The sequence below is a fragment of the Thyridium curvatum genome (assembly GCF_004353045.1).
Source record: "Thyridium curvatum strain D216 chromosome Unknown NODE_9_length_649264_cov_80.371750, whole genome shotgun sequence".
NCBI classification, from domain to species: Eukaryota; Fungi; Ascomycota; class Sordariomycetes; order Thyridiales; family Thyridiaceae; genus Thyridium; species Thyridium curvatum.
In genome coordinates, this window is record NW_022156764.1 from 256,595 (window position 1) to 281,484 (window position 24,890).

At 52.9% G+C, this 24,890-nt stretch overlaps 12 protein-coding genes across 12 annotated transcripts; 8 read left to right on the forward strand and 4 right to left on the reverse strand.

Moving 5' to 3' along the window:
- Nucleotides 1-1,566: 1,566 nt before the first annotated feature.
- E0L32_002262 (uncharacterized protein) lies at nucleotides 1,567-3,204 on the forward strand (the record flags this gene model as incomplete). Its single annotated transcript, XM_031136432.1, has 1 exon — nucleotides 1,567-3,204. One exon carries the CDS (start codon nucleotides 1,567-1,569, stop codon nucleotides 3,202-3,204), a length of 1,638 nt encoding a protein of 545 aa, XP_030988477.1.
- Nucleotides 3,205-3,713: 509 nt separating this feature from the next.
- On the forward strand, nucleotides 3,714-4,304 carry E0L32_002263 (uncharacterized protein; the record flags this gene model as incomplete). Its single annotated transcript, XM_031136433.1, has 1 exon — nucleotides 3,714-4,304. The coding sequence occupies one exon, from the start codon at nucleotides 3,714-3,716 to the stop codon at nucleotides 4,302-4,304; it is 591 nt and encodes a 196-aa protein (XP_030988478.1).
- A 914-nt stretch (nucleotides 4,305-5,218) lies between these two features.
- Nucleotides 5,219-7,544, reverse strand: E0L32_002264 (uncharacterized protein; the record flags this gene model as incomplete). Its single annotated transcript, XM_031136434.1, has 4 exons — nucleotides 5,219-5,927; nucleotides 5,978-6,684; nucleotides 6,747-7,293; nucleotides 7,339-7,544. 4 exons carry the CDS (start codon nucleotides 7,542-7,544, stop codon nucleotides 5,219-5,221), a joined length of 2,169 nt encoding a protein of 722 aa, XP_030988479.1.
- A 769-nt stretch (nucleotides 7,545-8,313) lies between these two features.
- On the reverse strand, nucleotides 8,314-10,404 carry E0L32_002265 (uncharacterized protein; the record flags this gene model as incomplete). The annotated part of the gene is made up of 5 exons (XM_031136435.1): nucleotides 8,314-9,129; nucleotides 9,185-9,572; nucleotides 9,640-10,036; nucleotides 10,099-10,181; nucleotides 10,244-10,404. 5 exons carry the CDS (start codon nucleotides 10,402-10,404, stop codon nucleotides 8,314-8,316), a joined length of 1,845 nt encoding a protein of 614 aa, XP_030988480.1.
- Nucleotides 10,405-10,812: 408 nt separating this feature from the next.
- E0L32_002266 (uncharacterized protein) lies at nucleotides 10,813-11,984 on the forward strand (the record flags this gene model as incomplete). Its single annotated transcript, XM_031136436.1, has 7 exons — nucleotides 10,813-10,861; nucleotides 10,917-11,295; nucleotides 11,351-11,449; nucleotides 11,521-11,551; nucleotides 11,624-11,676; nucleotides 11,742-11,918; nucleotides 11,966-11,984. 7 exons carry the CDS (start codon nucleotides 10,813-10,815, stop codon nucleotides 11,982-11,984), a joined length of 807 nt encoding a protein of 268 aa, XP_030988481.1.
- A 394-nt stretch (nucleotides 11,985-12,378) lies between these two features.
- On the forward strand, nucleotides 12,379-14,838 carry E0L32_002267 (uncharacterized protein; the record flags this gene model as incomplete). The annotated part of the gene is made up of 8 exons (XM_031136437.1): nucleotides 12,379-12,621; nucleotides 12,681-13,295; nucleotides 13,349-13,384; nucleotides 13,447-13,527; nucleotides 13,597-13,786; nucleotides 13,844-13,993; nucleotides 14,050-14,347; nucleotides 14,403-14,838. The coding sequence occupies 8 exons, from the start codon at nucleotides 12,379-12,381 to the stop codon at nucleotides 14,836-14,838; spliced, it is 2,049 nt and encodes a 682-aa protein (XP_030988482.1).
- Nucleotides 14,839-15,587: 749 nt separating this feature from the next.
- E0L32_002268 (uncharacterized protein) lies at nucleotides 15,588-16,403 on the forward strand (the record flags this gene model as incomplete). The annotated part of the gene is made up of 1 exon (XM_031136438.1): nucleotides 15,588-16,403. The coding sequence occupies one exon, from the start codon at nucleotides 15,588-15,590 to the stop codon at nucleotides 16,401-16,403; it is 816 nt and encodes a 271-aa protein (XP_030988483.1).
- An 800-nt stretch (nucleotides 16,404-17,203) lies between these two features.
- E0L32_002269 (uncharacterized protein) lies at nucleotides 17,204-17,761 on the reverse strand (the record flags this gene model as incomplete). Its single annotated transcript, XM_031136439.1, has 1 exon — nucleotides 17,204-17,761. One exon carries the CDS (start codon nucleotides 17,759-17,761, stop codon nucleotides 17,204-17,206), a length of 558 nt encoding a protein of 185 aa, XP_030988484.1.
- A 395-nt stretch (nucleotides 17,762-18,156) lies between these two features.
- On the forward strand, nucleotides 18,157-20,154 carry E0L32_002270 (uncharacterized protein; the record flags this gene model as incomplete). Its single annotated transcript, XM_031136440.1, has 7 exons — nucleotides 18,157-18,357; nucleotides 18,485-18,779; nucleotides 18,838-18,951; nucleotides 19,005-19,381; nucleotides 19,444-19,463; nucleotides 19,527-19,717; nucleotides 19,772-20,154. The coding sequence occupies 7 exons, from the start codon at nucleotides 18,157-18,159 to the stop codon at nucleotides 20,152-20,154; spliced, it is 1,581 nt and encodes a 526-aa protein (XP_030988485.1).
- A 388-nt stretch (nucleotides 20,155-20,542) lies between these two features.
- On the reverse strand, nucleotides 20,543-22,521 carry E0L32_002271 (uncharacterized protein; the record flags this gene model as incomplete). The annotated part of the gene is made up of 6 exons (XM_031136442.1): nucleotides 20,543-20,858; nucleotides 20,911-21,248; nucleotides 21,306-21,886; nucleotides 21,949-22,186; nucleotides 22,335-22,405; nucleotides 22,458-22,521. 6 exons carry the CDS (start codon nucleotides 22,519-22,521, stop codon nucleotides 20,543-20,545), a joined length of 1,608 nt encoding a protein of 535 aa, XP_030988486.1.
- A 111-nt stretch (nucleotides 22,522-22,632) lies between these two features.
- E0L32_002272 (uncharacterized protein) lies at nucleotides 22,633-23,214 on the forward strand (the record flags this gene model as incomplete). Its single annotated transcript, XM_031136443.1, has 1 exon — nucleotides 22,633-23,214. One exon carries the CDS (start codon nucleotides 22,633-22,635, stop codon nucleotides 23,212-23,214), a length of 582 nt encoding a protein of 193 aa, XP_030988487.1.
- A 444-nt stretch (nucleotides 23,215-23,658) lies between these two features.
- On the forward strand, nucleotides 23,659-24,369 carry E0L32_002273 (uncharacterized protein; the record flags this gene model as incomplete). Its single annotated transcript, XM_031136444.1, has 3 exons — nucleotides 23,659-23,685; nucleotides 23,736-23,792; nucleotides 23,857-24,369. 3 exons carry the CDS (start codon nucleotides 23,659-23,661, stop codon nucleotides 24,367-24,369), a joined length of 597 nt encoding a protein of 198 aa, XP_030988488.1.
- Nucleotides 24,370-24,890: the final 521 nt, after the last annotated feature.

Genomic DNA, 24,890 nt, shown 5'->3' on the forward strand with positions numbered 1-24,890 from the left:
TCGAGCAGGATCGGATGGTCGGGAAGAGTGCGCGGATTTGAGGTGTTGTTGACGGGTGAGTGATCCTGTCCGGTAGGTTGCATGGAAATGGAAGCGCCTCGAACAAAGCAAACCTGAGGTGACCTTGGCGCTACAAAGTGAGGAAAAGTTCGGGCGGAAAGAAGCAGAGCAGGGTGCGCCTGGGAAGAAGAGCCGAGCGGGAGGCTCGATTTCGTCGGCAGTCGTCGCAGTGAAGGTGAAGTGAATGGAGGAGGGATTGTAGAAGAAGAAGTGTGGAGCGGTGAGTGAGTCGTTCCTCCAACTGCTCCTCCTCTGCGCGCACGCACAACGAGGCCGAGAGAGTCAGTCACCAGTCGAGTCCAGACTGAGCAGCGCACACACATACACGCACACGCACACGCACACGCACACGCACACGCACGCACACACACACACACACACAGCCCAGCTGCCGGATCTCTGACGTTTGGTGGTTCTGGTTGAGTTAACTAGACTGGGCTCTGCTGGGCTGGGTTGGGGTTTTTGGGTTCCGCTTCGGCACCCCAGCGAACACCACCCGCACCAGCGCCAGGACTGGCTGGACCTGACTGACGGCGTGCTCGCTGGTCGCGAATGGTCGCGGGTGGGCTCGACAGGCTCGACTACTGCAAAGCAACCTTTCTTTTTGTCTTTGCGGTGGAGGCCCAGCCAGCCAAAAGTGAGACCAACCCAGAGGATGGATCGATCCGATTGGGTTGCCCGAGCACAAGGCGACAGGGTTCGCACGGGCTTTCGTCAGCCACCTCTCTTCTCCGAGTAGCTCGACCAAGTTGCCAGACCTTTCGCTGGCCAAGCACCTAAGCGAAGGATCCCGGGAGACGCTGTTCAGTGGAGATTTGGTGAAGAAACCCCGCTCGGTCATTGATGGAGTGGACAGCTTGATGGGCCTGGGTCAACGGCATTCCAAAGCTGACTGCTTCTACGGGGCCTTAGCACGTGCTCAAAGGATACCTAAGTACCTACCTAGGTAGCTAAAGAAGTTGCAGGATACCACCTAGTTAGGTAGGTAAAGTGCCGTGAGGGAAGTGTTGAGGGGTTTTGTTTCGGAATGGGTGCGAGACCACGGGACGAAATACCCAGGTAGCCTATCGTCGACATGCAAGCACCCATTAATTCCATCAATGATGTCCGTTGGGGCCTTCAACAGCCATGTCGCCAGCCATCTTAGCGGATCTTTAGTGAGGAGAATCGTCCACGGGTTCTGATGAATCGGAACTAACCCCTAGAGAGATGCATATCCTCGCTAGCCAATCACTCACCCATGGTCGACCCCACCACACTTCAGCACTGAGCGCATGGGCTTGGCTTGGCTCCAGCTACTTGTACTCCGTAGAGGCACTAGACTACGGAGTAAGGTACCTAGGTAGTTACCTCACACTGGCTTGAGATTTGGCCTTGCTTATCGATAACAGCGACCCTGCGAAAAAATTATTCCAGAGTCCAAGCAGAGAGCCTCGTCTTTTTCAACATCGCCTCGCAGCAGAACACACCTCCTCTCCGCCCACCACCCCTCCCGCCCCGACCACAATGGCAGCAGAGGTCGCCCCCCTCCCGCAACTGCGGCTGCCCTCCGGCCCGACGCCAATCACCGCCGAGCAGAGGTACTGGAAGTCCTTCAAGACCCAAAAGTCGCACACCACCACGGCCTCGTGGCCCGTCTCCCACATCAGCTTCCCCGCCCCGTCCTCCATAGCGCCCTCGACGGCCAACGCGGTCAGGCAGAACGACCTCTTTGCCGTCACGGCCGGCCCTCGAGTCGACATCTACAGCATACGGAAGCGGGAGCCCCTCAAGACCATCGGCCGCTTCGACTCGGTCGCCCGCAGCGGCCAGATCCGCGCCGATGGACGCGTGCTGGTCGCCGGTGACGACTCCGGCAAGATGCAGGTGTTCGATGTCGCCGGCGGCAGCCGGGCGGTCATTCTCAAGACGTGGCACATCCACAAGCAACCCGTCTGGGTCTCGAGGTGGTCGCCCACGGACCTTACAACGCTCATGAGCGCGAGTGACGACAGGACGGTCAAGCTCTGGGACCTCCCGAGCAATGAGCCCACGAGGCAGTTCGTCGGTCACCACGACTACGTAAGATGCGGCTCGTTCATGACCGGCACCGGCTCGAGCAGCAACATGTTGGTTTCGGGATCCTACGATTCCACTGTCAGGCTATGGGATGCCAGGACGCCAGGCGGGTCGGTCCTGACCTTCAAGCACGCTGCTCCCGTCGAAGCCGTGCTCCCCCTCACCTCCGGGACCACTATCCTTGCGGCTGCGGATAACGCCATTTCCGTCCTCGATCTGGTTGCTGCCAAGCCTCTACAATTGATCACCAACCATCAGAAAACGGTCACCTCTCTGTGTCTGGCTTCACACGGGCAGCGTGTCGTCTCGGGCGGTCTCGACGGGCACGTCAAGGTCTTCGAGACCGGCTCGTGGAACGTCGTCGCGAGCTCCAAGTACCCCTCGCCCGTCCTCAGCGTCTCCGTCATCTCGGCCGGCGCCAATGCCGAAGACCGCCACCTCGCCGTCGGCATGCAGTCCGGCGTTCTGAGCATCAAGACCCGCCTCTCCGGCCCCGCTGCCGAGCGCGAGAGGGAGAGAAAGGCAGAAATGGCCGCTCTTGAGGCGGGCACGGCTGACAAGTTCGACGCCATCAAGGCCAAGCGCAAGCGCACGGTCGACTCGCGCAAGCGGCTCGACTTGATCGGGGAAGGCGTTGATGTCATCATCGCCAACGAGGCTAAGCGGGGCAAGAAGGAGACCAAGTGGCAGAAGGATCTTCGGCACCACCACTACAGCGCTGCGCTCGACCAGGTCCTCGACCCGCAGGCCAAGGACCATAGTCACCTCAACGTCCTGACCCTGCTCGTCGCGCTACGCCACCGCAGCGCCCTACGCGAGGCCCTCGAGAACCGCGACGAGGTGTCGGTCCAGCCCATTCTCAAGTGGATCTGCATCCATATTGTCGACCCGCGGTACACGACTGTCTGTGTAGATGTCGGCCTGCACCTGTTGGACCTCTACTCTGAGTTCTCGGCGGCGTCGACCGAGCTGGACGAAGGCTTCCGGCTGCTGAGGAAGAGAGTGAAGCGAGAGGTCGAGCGGGCACAGATGGCGTGCCAGACGAGCGGCATGCTAGAGAGTCTGATGTCTGGATCTATGTCGTAGCCTGCGCCCAGATATGTGGCGGGTTTGCTGATCAACGGGATATACCCAGTGGGCTATTTTGGTTTTTTTGCATCGCGATGGCGTTCACATAGGTCAAAGTAGACTAGGGAGAATTGACGTGGTGATTTCGGGTCTACTTGTTGTATATTTTACTACGCTACTCTGTGCTTTTGGGCTTCCTGAATCCGTTCCTCGTCATCTTGACCGCGGAGATGCCGCATTCTCAGCCAAGCCCGACCATCATGCCCGGAGGGCCGAATGGGGTGATTTCCACGGAGACGGCGCTCTCGACCCACAAAAGCCACCACCCACCTTCGGCCGTCAATTGTGCCGGTCGCATCAGCCCGCCGAATCACTTCGGAAGTTAAGGTGCGCGTCACGTATAAGATGCAGCGACATGTCATCATCTTCCTCGAATATTCAAAGCAAACTTAACCTCACGCCTAATCGAAGAAACTTCATCCCACCGTATACAGACTATCAAAAAAAAAAAAAAGAAAAACAATAAGATGGCTACCAAAGCCGGCCCCGTGCGGATCGGCGTCTTCATCCCCGCCGAGACCCAGCTGCTCGACCTCGCCTGCGTCGACGTCCTCGCCATGATGAGCAAGCAGTACCTCTCCGCCATCACGGAGCTGCCGCGCGCCACCGTCGACGCCGCGCCCAGCGTCGAGGTCGTCTACGTCACCTCGGCGGCCGCCGCGCTCTTCGTCACGCTGACGGCCGGCATGACCGTGCGCGCCACGCACGACCTCTCGCACGCCGACGTGCAGCCCGGCAGGCTGGACGTCCTGCTCGTCCCTGGCCCGGACCCGTCGTCGACCTTTGAGAAGGACGTGCTGGACTTCCTGCGGGGCCACTACGAGAACCCCGGCACCGACGTGCTGAGCGTGTGCACGGGCATCCTGCTCTGCGGCGCGGCGGGCATCATAGAGGGGAAGAGGGTGTGCGGGCCGCGGGGCATGCAGGACGTGCTGCGGAAGCGGTTTCCGGGCGCCAGGTTCGAGGGGGAGAAGTATCGTTGGCTTCAGGATGGGAATCTCTGGACGAGTGGTACGTACACACCTACAATGCACAGTGCACTGATTAATACTCCGTGATGAGAAAAGCCTGTGGCTAACGTGGGGGTGTGGGCTAGGTGGCATCACAAACGGGAACGATCTCGTGGCGGCGTACGCTCGCTCGTCCAAGCATTTCCCCTCGGCGATTGCGGAGTTGGCCTGCAAGATGGCGGAGGTCGGGGATAGGCCGCAGCTGTATGACCAGAGCCAGGCTCGCTTTACGCTCGGGTTTGTGTGGACTGTGTTGAGGTCTTTGTTTCATCCGAAGCGCGAATGACTGATACGCGAATGTCGCATTGATTGGTTTCGTGGTATCACAAAGGTGGCTCTCTCAGTTCCCCCGTCTACATGTAGTCGAGCGGGTCTCTTCAAGTTTCATGATGACTACACTGGGCTCAACGCATCTGGTCCGCAAGGTATATAGGGTCTGAAAGAGTACTTTCTACCTAGGAAGCGTGAACAAGGCGAAGAGGACTTCGGACGTCTTTGGACGAAGTCCATGTCTCAGAGAGGTATTTTTGAGGACGTACAGGGTGCGTTAGGCGGACTTGGCTTGTGTGATGGTGAGGAATCCCAATTAAAGTTGTATCAAATCTTGTTCAAGTCGATAAGGTACAGCACCAGCGCCTCTAGACTGAGTGGCAACGGTCTACGCCAGCCTGATAGTGGTCATGTCTTGTCAAAGTGATGTCATGATGTGAGGCCAGCGGGGATGTGGTAGAGAGTGGCGATGCGAGACTGGTGCCATACGGCTCATTGCGATGTGGCGGTGTGTTGTTTCTCGACGCCCATGCAACACCACTTTAGGCTTCAAGATGTAAGGCTCGAAAAGATAGCTTGCTAGGCCCCCCTGATGACACTTACGCAGTGTATCAAACTATTATCTGTCGTCACTAGGAAGACGAGGGTATATTAAACATGTATTTCGGATATAGGACGGCTTCCTCTATCGACTAGTTGGCCATTGAAAACATATCCATGTCGAAAGACGGTATCGACCATGCGTCAAATCCAAACTCGTCTTGTACCCCGTCGTATGGTATCGAGACGAACTCATCAAGAACCCCATCTGGGCTATTGCCTGTCAATGGCCCGTTGGCTCCATGCTTTGAAGTTGTGTCTGTGTTCTGCGGCCTCGTCAATGGTAATGGGCCACTACTGTCGTACAGTACCTCCGAAACCTCAAGGTATCTCCCCTTACTCAGTGTCTTCTCCAAGAAGATGACAAACTTGAGATATACCTGTGGGTGAGTCGCAACAAGCTCCATCCAGTCACCGACTGCAGGCAGACTTCCCAAGGTCAGTACTCGGCGGATAGCTTCCGAGATCGTATCCACCCCTTCGTACTGACAACGATATACATCCATGATTTTGATGAGCCGGTCCAGGCGGGCGATAGGACTATTGCCTTCAGGTGTGGTCGGTCTTCGCTTGGCTAGACGGGCATCTAACACCGCAAGAAGAAGTGGAATCGCAGTGCACGCAGGAGCGGTGCTCGGTAGATAGATCGCCTGTCCCCTATTGAATATTCCCTCGCTGCAGCTCGCGATAGCTTCTGCCGCCTTTTGCATCCCAGAAGTGGCAGCTGGCAAGTCAGTAAACTCCATGCCTACCGTATTGCTCTGTACAATCTCAAGCTGGTATAGAGATATTTTGGCTGCGCTGTTTTGGTCAGTTTCATGAACATCCTCCAAGAATTGTATCACTCTTACTGATAGTAAATGGAGAGAAGTGAGACTGCTGTATGAACCTCGTCCGGCTCAGCAGATGTCAACTCAGCCATTAACGGACTGTATGACATGGCATACCATCGATTCAACTGCCTGTGGCACGAAGCTATCGGATCCATGTTGCCTCGTTGCTGCAGTCGCTGCGTCGATTCATGCAGAGGATGAACCAAGAGCAGGACATCCGTCAGAGCTAGACAAAGGTTGCACAACGATATAAACGCCGCGCCGAAAACATCTTTGTGCTTGGCGCCATACACTTTTTCAAAAAGCATATTGGCGCCCAAACCGTGTGTCATCGATTGCTCGTTTTCGTTATCAGATCCAAGATGGTCTCTGGTAAGGAGGATTGGTCGATGGAGCCCGAGGGACATAAGGCGGTCCCGGATCAGACAACACCACCAAAGCCTTCGAAGACGTCTTCTGGTACCAAATCTAGCATCTGCGGAGGCCTTCCAGTGAGCACCGGCGCTCTCGGCGTTCTGAATGGCCAGGCTGAGCCAGGACGTGTTCCGCCGAATTCCGTCGTCGACCTTGCCCCAATACGTGAGCAGCAACGCCCCTTGAGCGATCTCTACAGGATCGCAAAGTGCATCGTGGTCGACCAACATTTTCGCTCTGCGATATAGAGTAGCTTTCGCAGAGCGAATATCGTCGAAGCCCAATGCGTAGAGAATTTCAGGTTGGACGAACTAAAAGCAAGAGTGAAACGTCAGTGGATGAAGAAGCATTCGGGGAAAGGATGAGGGCTCACCCCACACGAGACGAACAAGATGCCTTGTAGGATGAAAAGTGATAATCTCCCGTCGGCTTTGTTGGTCGGCTGTTCCGACTCAAACATCATGAAGAAACTCGACTCCTCGAGTATAGGTAGGAGAGGGTGGACGTGCAGAAAATATTTGCGCACGAATTCCTGAAGATACGATCGACTGGGCACTCTAAAGCACCCTTGCATCTCCAAGAAGTTGATTTCGATTGGGCTCAAACGAGCGATGTTGTCCAGGGTCAGGAATGGGAAGGATGAATAGGGAACGTCTGCACCGAAGCTGGCAAGTCGTGGGCCATGATCGTGTCTAATAGGACCGGTTTGAAAGATGCTATCAGGTGAAGGATTGCTGATCACATCGGTTCTCGGCAATGAAGTGTCCCTTTCACTGCATGCCATGCGTCCACTATTCGATCCATCCTGGGGGTTACGGGCGGTGTCTGGTGTTGACGGTCCAGCATCGTCTTGATTTCGCGGGGAGATTGTCACAAATGTTTTCGGTCGGAGGGAGCTGGAAGTACATGATCGGTCAATTCTATAATCACTTATCGTCATTTGCACTTGGTGGCTCTTGACTCACTCTTTGTGCTTCCTCCGTGTATTTACAATGCACTCAGTCCCGTCCAGGACGCAATTCGTGCAAGGTGCGCCAGTGTAGGCGACATCGCAGCGCACCTTCCGGGTGCGACATAACACGCAGGCAACGCGAGCTCGCCTCTTCTTGCTCTTCTCCTCTTGCACATCACCAGACTGCTCCATGGTGGTCACTTCGGTGGACGGTCCCATTGCGTGACAAGAGTGTGGAGAGTGCTTCAGTGCACTGCGCTAGATGTAATTCTCGGTCCACCGCTGGGTTGCTTGGTGAGATAGCCCTGCAGATCTCCGGGCCGAAATACGGGTTCGAGACCCCAGCTGCGCATTGTGCATTCCCATCATCCGCGACAACGATGATAATTGCAATGAATGAGTGGCATCCATGATGTCATTGGGGCATGATTTTGCGGTATCTCCCAGCTCAAGGAGATGTTGGGCCCGATGAATACGCGCATGCCGAAGTTTCGGCTCTAAATATGGCAAGATATCAAGCCGAAGGAACCTATTACGTCAGCAACCATATATGAGCATCCTGGAAGTAATGAGATGCCTGACATCTGAGGAGTTTCCAATTCATGTGTCTAAGGGATAGGGCTGAAGATCCGGGCTCGGGAACTGTGTTCCAGGGTTCTTGGCTTTGTGGTTCTTCCACAACCAAGTGATGGTCAGATTAGTTGACGGACTGCTAACAGAAATACTTGACTATTCATCAAGTCCATCGGATTTCGGTAGTGGGATAGCCCTTCCGAGTTCTAGGGCAAGGATGTGACAAGGATATTGATTGTTAAGATCGAGGTAGCTCCTGATGAACTTCCGTCAACTATTCAGACACCCACTTGCACAACTACTACGGGTTTGGATTATTGTGAGTAACACATCGCCACGCAGGAGGCAAAATTTGATTCGAAACGAAAGTCTCTAATTTGGTGCAAGAAAGGTCTTATCTAGTGGATTTGAGACCTTACAACTGCATAGCTCCCATCTGTTCGAGCTTGTATTCGTGAACCTGGCTGTCTGCCTTCATGGTGGCGGTGAATTTGGTGGACAGGGGCTCTTTCTTGCTGTCAGATCTTGTCTGTTTCTCCCAGCCAGTGGCTATCTTTACAATTTGCTTGGCCATCGCTTCATCTGGAGCTTGCCGACCGCGCCAGACCACATGTCCATCGGGGCGAACAAGGACCAACGGGTACTCCCACAACTTGCGTGCATGGTCTTCGCCACGGAGCACGACATGTTTTAGTTGCATTCCAGCATCTCCTGCGCTTGCGAGCAGTGATCGGGGTGCACCCTCATTGCCCACGTCGACAAACTGTACCAAGGTCCAGAGTGGCCCATAATGGTCGAAAATAGACGACCCGTCCTGCAGGAACACATGAGGAGCCCGTGAACCAGGGAACGTACTGGGAACGTATCGAGATGGGTCCCATGGCGGCGCCTCGCCATCCTGCTGACTGGGATGAGGATAGACACCAGACTTGTGACGGTAGTCCATTTCGACGCCGAGGTCGATATTCTCTCCGTTGTGCATCTTGTAATGTTGGTCGATGCTCTGCTGAAGGCGTCGTCCTTCTGCGGAATCCTCTTCCACGAGCGCTGCGTTGCCGCCGAGGATCTCAGACATGGCAATATGCGCTTGCATATGCACCCCCGAGCGCTCGATCGAGCTGAGAGCAACAGGACGTCTTTCCTCCTCATACGAGTCAAGCAATGCCGGCCCGGCATTCTGCTTGATCACGGCGGCGAGCTTCCATGCAATGTCGTAAGCATCTCCAATGCCCTATGTCATATTAGTGCTCATGGCTGCAACCCGAGGAGCGGTAGGGCCGACTTACAGTGTTCATACCATACCCGCCGGTCGGAATGTTTTGATGTGCCGAGTCCCCTGCCAAGAAGACCTTGCCAAGATCACTTCTGTACGTCCGTGCCACTGCAATGCTGTGTCTATAGGTAGATCTGACTAGAATCTCATCCACTGCAATCTTGTAAGGAGCTCCAACACCACCGAGAGCCTGATAAATGGCGTCGTGCGAGTCGATTGATTCGTGATCTGCTTCCAGAGGCAGAAGGAGATGGGTCGTGAATGTGTCTTTGTCATCTTGGCAGATTGCGGCAGCACGGAGACCAGAGTCGTTGAAAATGAACAGGTGCCAGAAGCGTCCAAACTTGAAAAGCTTGCCAAGATCCCGAGACTTAAAGTGGACAAGTAGAGTGTACCCTGGTCTTTCTCAAATATCAGCGTTAGTATCCTAACCCTTTAGTTGCTCACAAGTGGCCGAGCGGAACCTACAGTGGTCCACCATCAAGGGGAATTTCTAGATCGCGTCTCGTTCGGCTTGATGCTCCGTCGCAGCCTACTAGAAACTTTGCCTGGATCCTTTTTTTCTGCTTGGTTTCGGTGTGGGTAACATCGATAGACACGAAATCTTCGGTCTCTTTGCACGCATCAACCTTCCAGCCGAATCGGCAATCCACCAAGTCGTTCTCATCACATCGGCTCTTGAGTAGTTTCTCAAACAACTCCTGTGATATTCTTTGCCAAGGCTCTGAGGGGCTGGTGCCGTTGTTGTCGTCTCGGAACTGAGCTCGGAGCTCGCGCACGGAGGGATATTCCCAGCTGGTAATGGGCTTAGAGTTGTGGAGGCCGGTGGTCATGTAGACGTTGGAAGGCGTTGTCTCGGGTACACCTGGTGTCGCAAGAAAAGACATCAGCACGGGTATCCGTGGGATTCTCGACGGAGAGTCTCACCAAGATTCCTAACTTCCTCAGCTAGTCCTAGTCTGGCCAGTAGCTCCATGGATCTGCCGTTGGTCAGGTCCATCTTTGGCCATCTGTAACCTTGGTCAGCGTTTGGTCTTGGCCCCGGACATGGATTGCAGAAGGATTCTCTCACTTCGTGGTCGAATTGTTACGCTCAAGGATTACAGAGCGGACGCCATAGTGAGCCAACACAGTAGCTACCATGAGACCAACAGGGCCGCCTCCCGCAATAAGCACTGTGTGCTCGTCAAGATGCTCGATGGCATCCCGGCCATTGGTTGAGGACTCTGCCATAGTTGGTCGATGATCGTGAGTATCTTCTTTCAGATCGAAAAAAATGCTCGTCAACATCTATGATCGGCATGAAGTACACGAAGTAAATAAACTGCGGCTCTTGCCTTAGTCATCGAGCTCATTACTTGCCGGGCCAAGGTCGGCCGCCACGTTTGTCGGTCCGAAGCTGACGGCTCCGGCATTACATGGGTGGGGCAGCATCGTACGTTGCTGGCACCCCGAAACCCTGCGACGACAATGCCTCTATTATTATCGCTACGAATCTCTGATAGGGATTCTAGAAAGTTGCCAGTCCTCGGTTCACGCTAACGGTTGGATATCGGCAATTTTCGTAGAGCTCGACAATCCTGATCCGCCGCTGTCCTGCGCACAGAGAAAACCTTGTCCTTTCACACCGGGTTGCCGAAAATGTCACAAATCCTCACGGGCTCTGCAATCATTACCGGGGCTGGTTCAGGTACAGTCGCCCCCGAGCTATAGTACTTAATTGTTCCTGACCAGTGGGCATGAAGGCATCGGTCAAGCCACAAGCGTGGCTCTTGCTCGGCATGGGATCCAGAAGATTGCGCTGGTCGACGTGAACGACGCCGGACTGCAGACGACCACCGATCTGATTCGGGAAGAGCACACCGACAAGACGGAGGTTCTAATTATCGTCGCTGACGTCAGTGATGAAACATCCGTGGCCCAGGCCGTTCGAACCGCGGTGAAGAACTTCGGTAGAATTGATATCGCACTCAACATTGCTGGGATACCCGGCCCTCTCAAGCCCTCGACCGACGTCTCCTTGGAAGAGTTCCGAAAGGTCATTGACGTGAACATGACTGGAATGTGGCTGTGTCAGAGAGAGGAATTGAGGCAGATGCTCTTGCAAGAGGCCGTGCAAGTGCGGTAAGGCGATCCTTTCAACAGTCGTGGCAAACTAGTCGTTGACAAACTGTACCAGTCCTGGAGTCAAGAGCCGAGGAGTCATTGTCAACATGGCGTCAATTTTTGGACTATCTGGGGCTGCGCCGTACACCCCGGCAGCTCCCTATAACACCAGGTAAGCAATCCCGTCGTCTGTTGTGCAACGTCCTTGGGCCTCCCGCGCATACTGACGCTCTTCATGACCAGTAAGCATGGAGTAATGGCTATCACTAGGAATGTAAGTTTGCAGTGTATTCCCGCAGCGAATCCCTTGATGACTGGGAGCCATTGACGACTCATTCGATCACAGGACGCAAATACATATGCGAAGGACGATATTCGTATAAACGCTGTGTGCCCAGGGTACGTGCACCTTCCTGATCCCCGTTTCCCCTCTCTGCAGCCAGCTCACGGCTTGTAACGGTCAGATATATCAAGACAGCGACCATGGAAGCAGCAGTTTCTCAGGGTGGCGCTATGCGTAGAGAAATTGAGAAGGTTCCCATGGGTCGACTAGCAAACCCCGAAGAGGTCGCAGAAGCGATCATATTCCTAGCATCTCCCATGAGCAGTTTCATGACTGGAGCTGCTCTCGTAGTTGACGGGTGAGTACCACGACCACCAGATCAGAAGTTCAGGCTAACCGAAATAGCGGGTATACTGCTAATTGACCACAATGATGTCCTGTCGAGTTCCGAGGGAGGGGATTATGTAGCCTCCGATATCTTTTACATAGTGAAATAGCTTAGCTATTCCTAAATAAGAGCAATCTTCACCATACCGAAAATATCACCAAGCAGCGCCGTTCGTTGACAGATGCTTGATCGGCTGCTTGGATGCCCCGATTCGGTATCGATCCCTCGGTGAGTTCGGCTTCGGAACGCCAGTCCTGTTTTAGTCGGACAGCTACTGTGGGCCGCCTTGGCGTGCATACTTGCTCTGCAACGTTCACTTTTATTCCTTTCTCTGAAACAGAATTAACATCTGCAAATTGAAACATCTCTTTGAACTTTATTCTCTTGCCTCTGCTATCTTCTAGAGAGCTGTACTTGACCGTTGCCAAACATGTCTGAGGCGAACAATCCGATTGTCTGGGAACCGTCGGTCTACGACTTGACGAGATCGCCACTAGCAAAGTTCCGCAACCGTATCAACAAGAAGTACAAGCTTTTCCTCAACAGCTATGCGGATCTGCATGACTGGTCGGTAAATCCGGCCACAGCTGGGGACTTCTGGATGGAGCTGTTCGACGCCCTGGACATGCGTGCTACGAAGCAACCTTCTCGTGCATTTGCTAACGAGATTGATGTGCGTTACTCGAGCATTGCATAGGTGTAATGTGTGGAAAATACTGATGCCGTTCACAGCGCAAGATGTTTCCGAGCCCCGTGTTCTTTCCCGACGCCCGAATGAATTTCGCGGGCAGCATCCTGCAGAATCGCGAACGATCCGAAGTTGCGCTGTATGACGTTGCGGAAGGATCCCTGGACCCGACCGTGGTTACGTGGGGCGAGCTCTCCGATCGAGTCCAGGCTCTTGCAAGCGCAATGAGGGCCCACGGTGTAAAGAAGGGAGATAGAGTCGCTGCTGTCATCTCCACGTCGGGCCTGGCCATTGCACTCTGTCTCGCGACGCTCTCGATTGGCGCTATCTGGTCATCGGTATCCCCGGACTTTGGACAGAAGGCGATCCTGGACCGCGTTCTGCAGATCGATCCCAAGCTCGTCTTTGCGTCTTCGTCTGTGCAGTACAATGGTAAAGTGCGGGACCTGAGCGGGAACATTCGATCCTGGGCCAAGCAGGTCTCGGCTGGATCTAGTCTTCAGAAGATTGTTTTGACGTCAAGGATCCAAAAGCTCGAAGCAGAATTCGCCAAGGTCACTGATCTTAAAAGGTTCATCGGATCTGCTAAGCCACAGCCTCTTGAATTTGAGCAATTGCCGTTTGCCCACCCTGCCTTCGTGTTCTATTCATCTGGAACGGTAAGCATTGCTTCGGTCCTCAACACGAATGTAAAAGCTGAGACGACGACTAGACGGGAGCCCCGAAGTGTATCTTACATAGCGCCGGAGTAAGTCTCGCCACGCTGACGATTGATTTACGATATACTCACGAGATTCTGACGATCAATAGGGAGCAATGCTTCAGATCAAGAAGGACTACATCATGCAGATCGGTGTGGTTGAGGGCGATATTCTTTTCCAGTATACTACAGTATGTTACTCCAGGGAGATGAGCAGGTCGTCAAACTACGGCATGGCAGTGCTAACTGTATTGTGACAGACAGCTTGGATCATGTGGGCCTTCCTGCTCACCGCCATGAGCACAGGAGCAAAGATTGTCGTTTTGGACGGGTCGCCCTTGTATCCAGACATTACCTACATCCCGCGCTTGTTAGCCAAACTCAAAGTCTCAGTGTTTGGCACCTCCGCCAAGTACCTCACTGATCTGATGGATAACAACGTGAAGCCAGGTGGGTGACCCAAGACTGCATGAAGAAGGAACCCGCTAACGCTGATACTTCATGAAGCGAGTCAATTCGACCTAAGCGCACTTCGAAAGGTCACGTCCACTGGCTCGGTTCTGCCCTCGGATGTGGCACAATGGTTCTATAATACGGGCTTCCCTCGAAAGGTGCAGCTGATATCTGGCAGTGGTGGTACGGATTGCGCATGCTCATGTAAGTCGAGTTTGGGGACCCTGGTTATGCTGTTGGCTCAGGCTAATTGCATGAAGTCGTGACCGGAAATTCCTTCACACCGGTTCATGCAGATGAAATCTCAGGAAAGTCTCTCGGTATGGCTGTGGACGTATTCGACCCCATGTCAGAGAAGGGAACACCTGTCAAAGACGATTCCCCTGGCGAACTCGTGTGCAAACAACCATTCCCAAGTCAACCATTGTCTTTCTGGGGCGAGAACGGCGATGAAAAGTACAAGGCTGCGTACTTCTCGGTTTTCCCAGGCATTTGGGTACAGGGTGACTTGATCCGAATCAATCCCAAGACGAATGGGATTCAGATGCTTGGAAGATCGTAAGTCAATCCCACCTAGCGAGCCATTTTGAGCGTATCCTAATATCGTGTTCAGCGACGGCGTTCTTAACCCATCAGGAGTCCGGTTCGGCTCGGCAGAGATATACAATGTCATCCGCGCGTTCCCGGAGGTGGAAGACTCCGTTTGTGTTGGCCAGAGAAGGCCACAGGATCACGACGAGTCTGTGGTGTTGTTCTTGAAACTAAAGCCTAGCATGCCGCGGACCCAGGCGTTCAAGGAAAAGATCAAGCAACAGATTGGCGACAGCCTGAGCAGACGCCACATCCCAAAATACGTCTTCTACGTTGATCATATCCCCTACTCCAACGTGGGGAAGAAGTTGGAAATCACGGTCAAAAACATAATTTGCGGCCGCAAGTTCGAGCCCAGTGTGGTTGCCAACCCGGAGAGCCTACCTCTCTATCAGAAGTACTACAGGATTGAGGAGGCTTCGGAAGCGGAAGATGGGAAATTCCAGGCCCGGCTTTAGATGCTCAATATGGAGTATACATCTAATCTACTTCCAACGACAGTAGTCACGATGGTGGTTACTAAGATCTGAAGCAGTTATGGCTCACCGTTGTCATTATAGACCGCACTTAGATTCATTCACTCCAGTCAGGTTAATTAGAGTCTCATTGTATCCACTTTGCGTTCAACTCCAACGATAATATTTGCTACTAGGGACCCTGGGAACTGTTTCCCCGTGACTGAGGCCAGGTGGGTGGATGGGGACATTTGTTTTCTATTCGCCAGTCTGAGATCTACAGCAGTCGGCCCTTGCCGTTGTCATAGCCAATCGCGCTTAGGTTACCGTACAACTTGATTGTATCCACTTGGCGTTCAACCCCAAGTTGGTCAGTGTTCAAATTCGGGACTAAGGATTCCCGGGACTGTTTTTCGCTTGGCCGAACACATGTAGTGCGGAGACACTTGTTTTCTTTTCGTTAGCACGAGATCTGCAGCCTCGGGCCGGAGTCAGTACCATCCCTCAACACCGTTTGTGTCTTCGGCCCGGAAGCCTTGAAGAGGTTGAGACACAGTGAGATCGTCCTCTTCGTGACCGAATGTAGCGTATCGTTCCTCGCGCCTTGGCAGAATCTAGGGCACATATAATCACGATCCTAATTTCAGTTTCATAACCAGTGATCAACTGACTATCAGTAGCAATTCGAGATTAGACATCGAAGTTAAACGACCGTTCACTTGCACGGCTGCAAAGCTGCAAAATCCATCAAAATGTCTTTGAGCCGACAATGGCAGAAGCTCGATCGCTGGCTCAGCCAGGTCGCGGTAACCGGGTTTCTGAAGCCTAGAAACCTTCATTACGCGTGCGCACTTTCCGGGCCAATCGCGGGCGGATTTTTCATCTCTTGCTTCATCGCCTCGGGCTTCCTGCCGCCTATGCGCCCATGGTGGTCAGCAGAGCGATCGCTAGAGCACTACCAAGCGCACTTGACCGGGATGCACGTGGGCAGCGCTCTCATGATGTTCGCCGGCGCCTTCTTTATCCCGTTCTACTGCGTTGTCGCCGACCAGATGCAGCGCATGCCGAACATGCCTTGGATTCTGCCACAACTGCAACTCGCCTCTGGCACTGCATCTACGATCGGTTTCTTCCTTCCAGGGATGCAGCTCGCGGTAGCGGCATTCCGGAGAGATAGAGAACCCGCACTCCTCGAGCTCGCCAACGACTCCTTCTGGATATTTGCGATCATGCCCTTCTCATCCTTCTTTCCACTTTGCTGGAGCTGGGCGTACGCCATTCTTCTCGATACTCGGGAGAAGCCACTCTACCCGAAGTATATGGCGATCGGCAACTTCATTGTACCGTTCATGTTCCTTTGGTCCGCGGCAATTCACGCTACCCATTCGGGGCCCTTCGCTTGGAACGGGGGATTCGGGTTTTGGACACCGCTGGGGGTGTTCGGCCTGTTGTTTGTTGGGGATACCTACTTCTTGCTGAAGGCTATTCAAAAGGACTTTGCGGAGGAAGATACAAGTGGAATATTGTGTAACAGCATCCGAAGTGAGGCTCCGAAGAATGAGCCTTGATATGGATCATACCAGTACAAGGATATAATGATGAAGCTGGGCGTCTTGGCAGAGCAACCAGCTGAGAACCTGGCTCGGCGAACCGACACGATCTGACGGAATAGATTAGAAAGCTTAGATTGCAGCAACTTCTGTCTTATCCTGTAGAAATCTGAAGTACTATATGGAAACATCTTGCTATCTCTGTTGGCATCTCGGAATTGTAGTTGAAATCCCAACATGATCCTGTCCAATGTTGCGCAGAGAGAGATTTTGCAGTGTGTAAGAATAGATACTTTCCCCCTTCTACCAATAGTTTATGTACAGAAGTCTTAATTAGGAGGCAATGGAGCCCTGGAGGCACTCATAGAAGTATATGCAATCAACCACTCTAGCTGACGACTATGTAATGCAAAGAAGTCGAAGAGATTTACAGAATGCAAGCTAGAAATTAGCCTTGAACCCAAGATGTTACCTCTAATAAGTCTCTCTAACGTTTCTCGTCATATTTGTAGAACAGAGGCGGTGGCATAAAGCCTCTAGGGTCTTGGAGGGGCTTTCTCCCGCGCGGGATATCTATAGCTAGTGAGTTGGGTCTAGAGATGCTCATGAATACCCTGTGTATAGTTGTTCGAACAACACCATCCCCACACCTTATTGGTGCGCCTTGAAGGAAAGCTCGGGGTAGTTACGCTCTAGTCTATCTGAGGTGCGATTGGAACGGACTTGAACCCATGACCGGCGCACACATACACATATCCTAAAGAAGCACCAATCAATGTATAAGAAGGACAATGCAATGAAGGACTTGATATTCAATTCTAATTTGCGTGGACCTTGAATATCCGATACACAACTTGTAGATTGCCAGCCTCAGTGAGAGTGATCTTCCCCATACCAAGAAAGACTGTCTCGTTGACCCATGCAAGCTGCTCGCTCCTACTTTCGAGCACGGGTGACGTGTAATAATAACCTTCATGCCAATCCAGAGAGCTCTTTTCTCCCGCCCACAATGCCTTCATGGGTCCATGGAATGCGATTTTACCGCGATAGCTCACATCGCAGTTCAGCTGTGGCCCAGCAGCGCCTGGCTTCGTTGCGCATGAAACCCGAGCATCAATGTCTGCATAAGTCTCGTGCAGTCTCATCCAGTCTGTTCCACCTAACAAAGGAATCTCGATGGTTCCATCCGCGGATTTCAAAGATCCCTCGTACACTAGGCGGAGTGCGTCAGCAGCAGGTTTCAAACGGCGAGTCTCATGCCTTGGAAACTGACCATAAGCTGCGCTCAAATTTGAGAATGAGCTGCCTTCAGAAGCGAACCCAGGAGGTCCATTGATGGTCAGGTCAAAGGCATGTGTTAACCCAGGTGCCGCCATTGCGTAATCTTGCCGTCACTGCGTTCTATATTCGATGCGTGAAAGATGCTCTACGTGATCTGCACGAGGATTGGGGATATTCCTCGGCAGAAACCGATCTAAAGTGAAAGGCGATATATAACCTTATCCAGACTCCTCGCAACCCCGCGGACGCGTATATCTGAGCGGTCCATATGGCTTTACGTGTCATGCGAGTAGACCATTTGGAGGCCGGACAGACGACGTTTCGGACCTCTGATTCGGGCCGGGGCTCAAGGTGGGGCTCAATGCGGAGATCGCGGTGGGGATCAATGCGTTGACATTCCGAGATCTTCGGCACCACTCACTGCCCCGAATCTGTGGTGCTACTCGCGCTAAGACTACCAGCGTATCAAATGCTCGTTATAACTAAGATAATGAATGGAAATAGACAGACAATTACAGTCGAGGCCTCTGAGGTTGGCATTCATCCCTGGCGAACGAATTTGAACTTACAACACCATGGACTTCGTCAAATGCAGTACGGCGTCCGCTGTGGAGGTGGTCTTGCTCCATCGCCTCATACTGTTGCCTTTAGATACCTGGCCGAAAACTTTCATCTATTTGACGGTTCTGCAGTATGTTGTGACCAGACTGTTTTACATCTTCATATGGCCTTTCTATTTCTCGCCGCTGCGAAACGTTCCTGGCCCTCAGGTGAGATCCCTCTTCCGGTCTTTGAAGTTCGTCTGCTGACGATGTCAGGATGGGGTATTTCTTCTTGGACAGACTTTGAATCAGGTGAAGGCTCTACCCAGCGAACTTGAGACGAAGTGGATGAAACAGAATCCAGAGAGCCCCTTCATTCGTTACCTGTCGGTCTTGAACTCTGAAGTCTTGATGGTCAATAACGCCCAGGCCCAAAAGGCAGTACTCCAGACAAAGTGCTACTCGTTTGTGAAGCCAGGATACTGGAGACGGATTGTCGGAGAGATAGCGGGAATAGGGATCTTGTTCACGGAAGGACAGGAGCATAGACACCAGAGAAAGCTTTTGATTCGTAAGTCCCACTAACTGACCATGACGCACGCACATCCTCTAATCTATGGTCCGACCAGCACCTTTCTCATTTGGCAATATCAAGCGGCTACTCCCCTTCTTCGAACAAAAGGCCCGGGAGACATCTGCTATCATTTCAAAATCTCTGGATGAGGGCAAGAACATCATTGATGGTAGGTTCAGTCCTCGAAATTGCTTCACACACGCTTCCGCTGACAGCCAGTAGTCTCCGGTCTTCTCTCCAAGACAACATTAGACATTGTCGGGTTGGCTGCTCTTGGATATGAGCTGAATACCCTCTCGACTTCATCGCCATTGGCAATGAGCTACGAAAAGATCTTCGAGTGTGCCACGCCAGCGCAGCTGTTGATATCATTCATCCACCAATATGTCCCCATTCGTCCATTCCTACCGTTCAAAGCAAATAGGAACTATGTCAATGCCAATGCTGAAGTTCGACGCATTCTACGAGAGCACATTCGGCAGAGGAAGGCCGAGTACCGCCGCGGGGAAATCCATGGGGAAAAGGCCAGCCGGGACCTCCTCACTCTCATGATTGAAGAAAGTCAGGATGCCTGGTCCGAGGACGAGATGCTTGGATATGTAAGTCTCTCCCCATACCCGCAATCTACCCTGGTGCAGTAGGCTTACGTCACAATTTCTAGTTGTTGAACTTCATGTCTGCGTAAGTATAAGCAGAATTACCTGGCCCTCTTTATTTCATTGCTGACTGGATGATCTCGAAAAGTGGGCACGAAACGACGGCTGGCACTATGGTCTGGGCGCTCTATGCTATGACTCTGCACCCTGAGGTACAAGAACGCTTGAGAGCCGAGATCAAAGAAAAGATTACGTCACCAAATCCAAGTCAAAGTGACCTTGACAGCTTGGAATACTTCAAGAACTTTACGAATGAGGTGTTGCGATTTTACCCTCCTGGTATGCTCCTGACGCTCATGGACTGGCAAGTAACAGCAGACTAAGTTTTTACAGCCCCAAGATTTCCTCGAGAAGCAGCCGAAGATTTGAAAATCGAAGGAGTAGTGATACCCAAGGGAACAGCGATCGTGGTCGCGCCCGCTGCGCCCCAGTTCAACCCAAGTATCTGGGGCCCTACAGCAGACAAATTTGACCCTGACCGGTGGGACAACCTTCCAGAAGCGGCAAAAGATCCGTATGCCTTCCAGGCATTCTCGACCGGACCCCGAATCTGTATTGGGAAGTCTTTTGCCTTGCTAGAGTTCAAAGCGGTCATGACGGAGCTTATTCGCCAATTCAAGTTTGAAAACACGGGGCCTGTCGAGCCACAGAGGAGCGGTCCCAGCTTACGACCACTGAACGGAATGAGGCTCAAGATTACTCGAGTATCAGAGTGAAGCAGGAGTTTAGATCTAGATCATATGTAGTCATATGGATAGAAGTCAAGCATCTTGTATAGCAGTCATCACTCGTGGCATCCCGCGGTCCCAAGTAGCGGAGGCCATAGATGCATGAACCATGCCCATAATTTATGTTTGACCAAAAGTGATGATATCTCTATCATCAAATCTTGATCCATCCAAAGGCTGTTAGTTTTGATACTGTTCTATTGCTCTATCGGTCTAAAGACTACCAAGCTTGCAATCGTCCCTGACAGCTTACAGTAGATCACAATCAGCCTAGCTATCCTCTAGAAATGGCATGGGAGAGGACATCTGAACTGGTATAAAAGGCCTATCGTATTCATGAGAATCAAATTCTACTAAACTCAGCTGCCTGTCCAGATTACTTGTTGGCTACTCTATAGAAATGCTCCTTGGCTTGCTCTTTCTCCAAGTCCATCATCATTTCCACAGTCCAGTCCTCGTGAACATGGCCCTCGGGCAGGTTCTTGGAGACGAATGGAGTGCCATTCTTCACGCTATCGACAACTTCATCGAGGCGGTCATACGCGTACTGCTCAGCATCGAAATCGTACAGCCACATAGGCTGCGGCATTTTGAGAAACTCGGGGTTGGCAGCAACCATGTCCCAGTCCGTCTGATGCCATCTGTGCCGAGTCTCCCAGCCCATCCGTTGCGTCAAGCTTGTCCTTTCGTATCTGGCACACATTATTAGTACTTTAGATCCTTCAGATGATCAGCGAGTCTCACCTAAGCTTCTCGAATGCTTTGAATGCGGTGGATATCTCCTCAACACCAAGCTTGTCAACGAGGGCGCCGATCGTCCCAGCATCCTCAAAGGCCTGCGCGGCTCCCTGCCCGGAGGTAGGAAGGTGCGGGTGCGCTGCATCGCCGACCAGAGTGATGCGTCCGGTGCTAGATACCCACTGCCGGATCGGATCACGCCAGAGAAGCTTCCAGTCAATCAACTTGTCTCGCGGCACGGCTTTCATGGCGGCGACGATGACGGGATCCCATCCCTTGGAGATCTTCAGCATGTCATCCAAGTCTCCGGGGTTAGTCCACGATTCTTCAACTTCGTAGGTATCCTGCAGTGATCCGTTAGCAATGAACCTACAGCTTACGGGCAGCCGCGAAAGACCAACCTTGTGGGTGCAGAAGATGACCACCTGTCTCACTTTGGCAAGGATGAACAAGATGGCGTGCACGTCTGTGTCCAACCACACACGGAACATGTCTTCCTTCAGCTCCGTCAGTGGCTTGGTGAGCGGGTCATCAGCCAGGAGATCGAGTGGGAAGCAGGTGCGGTACACGGCAAAGCCACTGGTCCGCGGATGCTGCTGGATTCCAATGACATGCTTCCTCGCAAGGCTGTGGATGCCATCAGCTGCAACGACTCCATCGGCCTTGATCCTTTCATCGCCAATGACGATGCCGGCGCCGTCCTTCTCCTCAAAGTACTCTCTCACGCGCTCCCCAAAGCGGAACTCCACGCCAATCGAGCGCGCATACTCGAGAATGAGCCGCTGCAACAGTCCGCGATTGGAGTACAAGACCGGAAAGCCGCTGAACTCTGTCGGGAGAGGGGCATGGAGCAGGACTCTGCCAGTCTTGTCGAACATCTTCATGTCCTTGGGCTGGGCCGACTCGGCGACAGCTTGCTCCAGCACATTGCCCCAGTGAGACATAACGCGGGTGGCGTTGGAGCCGACCTGGATGATATCACCTGTCCAGCGATTAGAGAACTGCATGTCATGTCGTGGCTGTAAGATACGAAGTTGTGCCAACCTTGGGTGGTCATGTTCTTAGCTGCTTCGACGACCTGTACCTCGAAGCCTTTCCTTCGCAGCTCGATCGCGGTGGCCAGGCCGGCATAGCCTGCGCCGACCACGATGAAGCGACCTCTAGGCTTCTGGTCATTGCCGTTAGTGTTGGCAGGCATGGCGAGTGAGGATGTATGCAGGGGTGCGCTCTTCTTGGCAGACTGGACAATGAAGGTTGCTGGGTCTGGTTGTAGTACCAAATCCTAGTAAACATGATAGGGACTTTCTAGAAGAAGTATTCATTCACTTCTACATAAGCTAAGCCAAATTCACTTCCATTCTCAGACCGATACATTCGGAGCCGGGGGTCATGCGATTGGTACAACAGCCCGAGGGCCCACACATTCGTACCGGATCGGTAAGTCTGGGAGCACCTTGGTCTAGTGCCGGAGATAGAATGGCGTGTTTAGGGCTATCGGTGCCTGAAAATGGCGTGGCATGCTAGCTACAGACTGTCCCGAGGGGATTACACACCAGATGCTGGTGTGTAACTCTGTGTACGGCTATGTGACGCGGAAAACTGTGGCACATCCTCCATTGTGGTGTATAAAATCGTCATGGCGAATTCTTGCCTTGCTTTTAAGCAGTCAGACTGAATTCTCCAGCCACATTCAACAGCTCTGCCCAGAACATCACTAACACATCGACAATGGGGATCGACTTCAACCAGCAATCCGGCAAGGTGATCTCACCGAGCAAGCTCGCGCACGTCGTGCTACGCACAAACAACTTCGAGCGCATGGTACAATATTACAAGGACTTTCTGGGAGGCACGACGGTGTATGAGAACGGATTCATCGCCTTCCTCACCTACGATGACGAGCACCACCGTATCGCCATCGCCTCCGTCCCGGGCACAGCGGACAAGAATACAAAGTCGTGCGGCCTCGAGCACATCGCGTTCAGCTTCGACTCGCTGTCCGACCTGCTGCTCGCCTACCGGCAGCGCAAGAGCAAGGGCATCGAGCCCGTCTGGCCTGTCAACCACGGCCCCACAACTTCCATCTACTACCGAGACCCAGACGGCAACATGATCGAGACCCAGGTGGATAACTTTGAGAACCCGGATGACGCGACTGACTTCATGCGGTCCGAGAACTTTGCGGAGAACCCCGTGGGGACCGACTTTGACCCCGAGGACTTCATTGCGCGGTTGGAGAAGGGCGTTCCTGAGAAGGAATTACACAAGCGCGTCGAGATCGGTCCGAGAGGATTCCCCGATTTCGCTTGAATGGGGACGTTGCACATGAGAGCGTAGCTACCATGCTTGACCTAGTGTTATAGCAAAATGAACAAGTGTATGGCCTCCAACTGTCCGTAAAGAAATGCTCAACTCGCGCCGCCGGACCTGGAGAAATTGGGGTAGGAAATGTGGAGAGACCTTGAGTGTGGGGTTTGCCTAACCCGGCCGGTCCGAAATTTTGAAGGCGAGAATCGAGGGTTTCGGGCCGGAACCCAATCAGATGTTGGAAATGTGCCAGCCACTAGTAGTGTCTAGCCTCGTGTCGGTGACACTTGGTACAAATGGTACAAGACAAGGGCGATCCTTCACTCGATGGTAGAATCAACAAGGCCTCAATCTAGTCTTGGTATGGGAATCTGAGAATTGCACATTTTGCTTCAATCCTAGAACAAGTGATTAGGTATACCAAACAAAGAAAAACAAGACTCCAACATGGCCGTTGGCGAGTGGAAAGATGAGGTACGGACTCGACAAGGCACAAGAGCAAAACAGACAGCTGACTAGACCAGACTAACCTCACAACTGTCGAGGCCCTGCACAAGGATCTGAGCTATCCTCCCAGCGGTGTAAGCATCTGTCACTCTCTAACCCTCATATATGATAATACTGACCATCGACGCCAATGCACAGTACCACGACCCGGCCCTCGAGTCGACAGAGCAGGAGATCTTGCAGCACTACAAGGACTGGGCGTACTTTGCCAACTTCAGATTCAAGGTTGACGCGAACGAAGGTCACAAGTTCTACGACCTGGACCAGGTGCTCTACTACGATCTCATGGGCATTGTGACCCGCGGAAGCTTTGGCCCCCATTTCGACCGCATCGGGCCATATTTTGCCAACGCCCACATTGCGTACAAGGATCTCGAGGTGTACGCCACCTCGCCGACTTCGGGCTGGTCCAGCATGGTGCAGAGATACTGGGGCACTTCGCAGGACGGCGTTGACTTTGACTTTACCTTCCGCATTACGGGCATCTTGCAGAAGAAGGACGGCCAGTGGCGCTTCGTCCACGAGCACGTCTCGTTCCCTGTGGACATGAAGACGCGGCAGGCCGATTTCGCATGTGGCCTGGAGGCGAGCGTGGCGCTGTACATCGGCAAGGACCGAGAGCAAGCTGAGAAGGACGGCAAGGCGTATTAAGCCGTGTAGATAGCATAACGAGTCTCTGTGCCATTTCTTCAAGTCAGACCAAGTCTGCCTCTGTCTTGTTCAACTGAATCTGCACATTTCAACATGGAACTCGCGGGCTTGTCGTGCCAGTAAATACAATTCGTGCCGGTGTGTCAAAGACAAATAACGTTTGATTTCACTTTGCATCCTTTGGGCAGTTCGGGCCCGATGGTAAGGTGTGGGTGGAGATCATCCCCAGCTTTTCCCCGCACGAGACCTGATCGCTGGGAATCGTTCGCTTGTTTAGGCCATTCCCCGACTGGAACAAGTTAGTCAATGGGGTTACTCCTCAGCAGGTCAACGTAGTCAATGTGCTGCTGAGAGGGCCCAGCAATAGCTAGTTATATCCGAGATGACCACCCCCTCCCCCAGACCAGGAGCTCCGCTTCTTCCGCCCACACTCGCGCACTTCCCACGCTCCCTTGCAACTACCTGCAGTCGACCGATTACATACTCCAACCGTCCCCAAAAGGCTCACCTGGACTTACCTT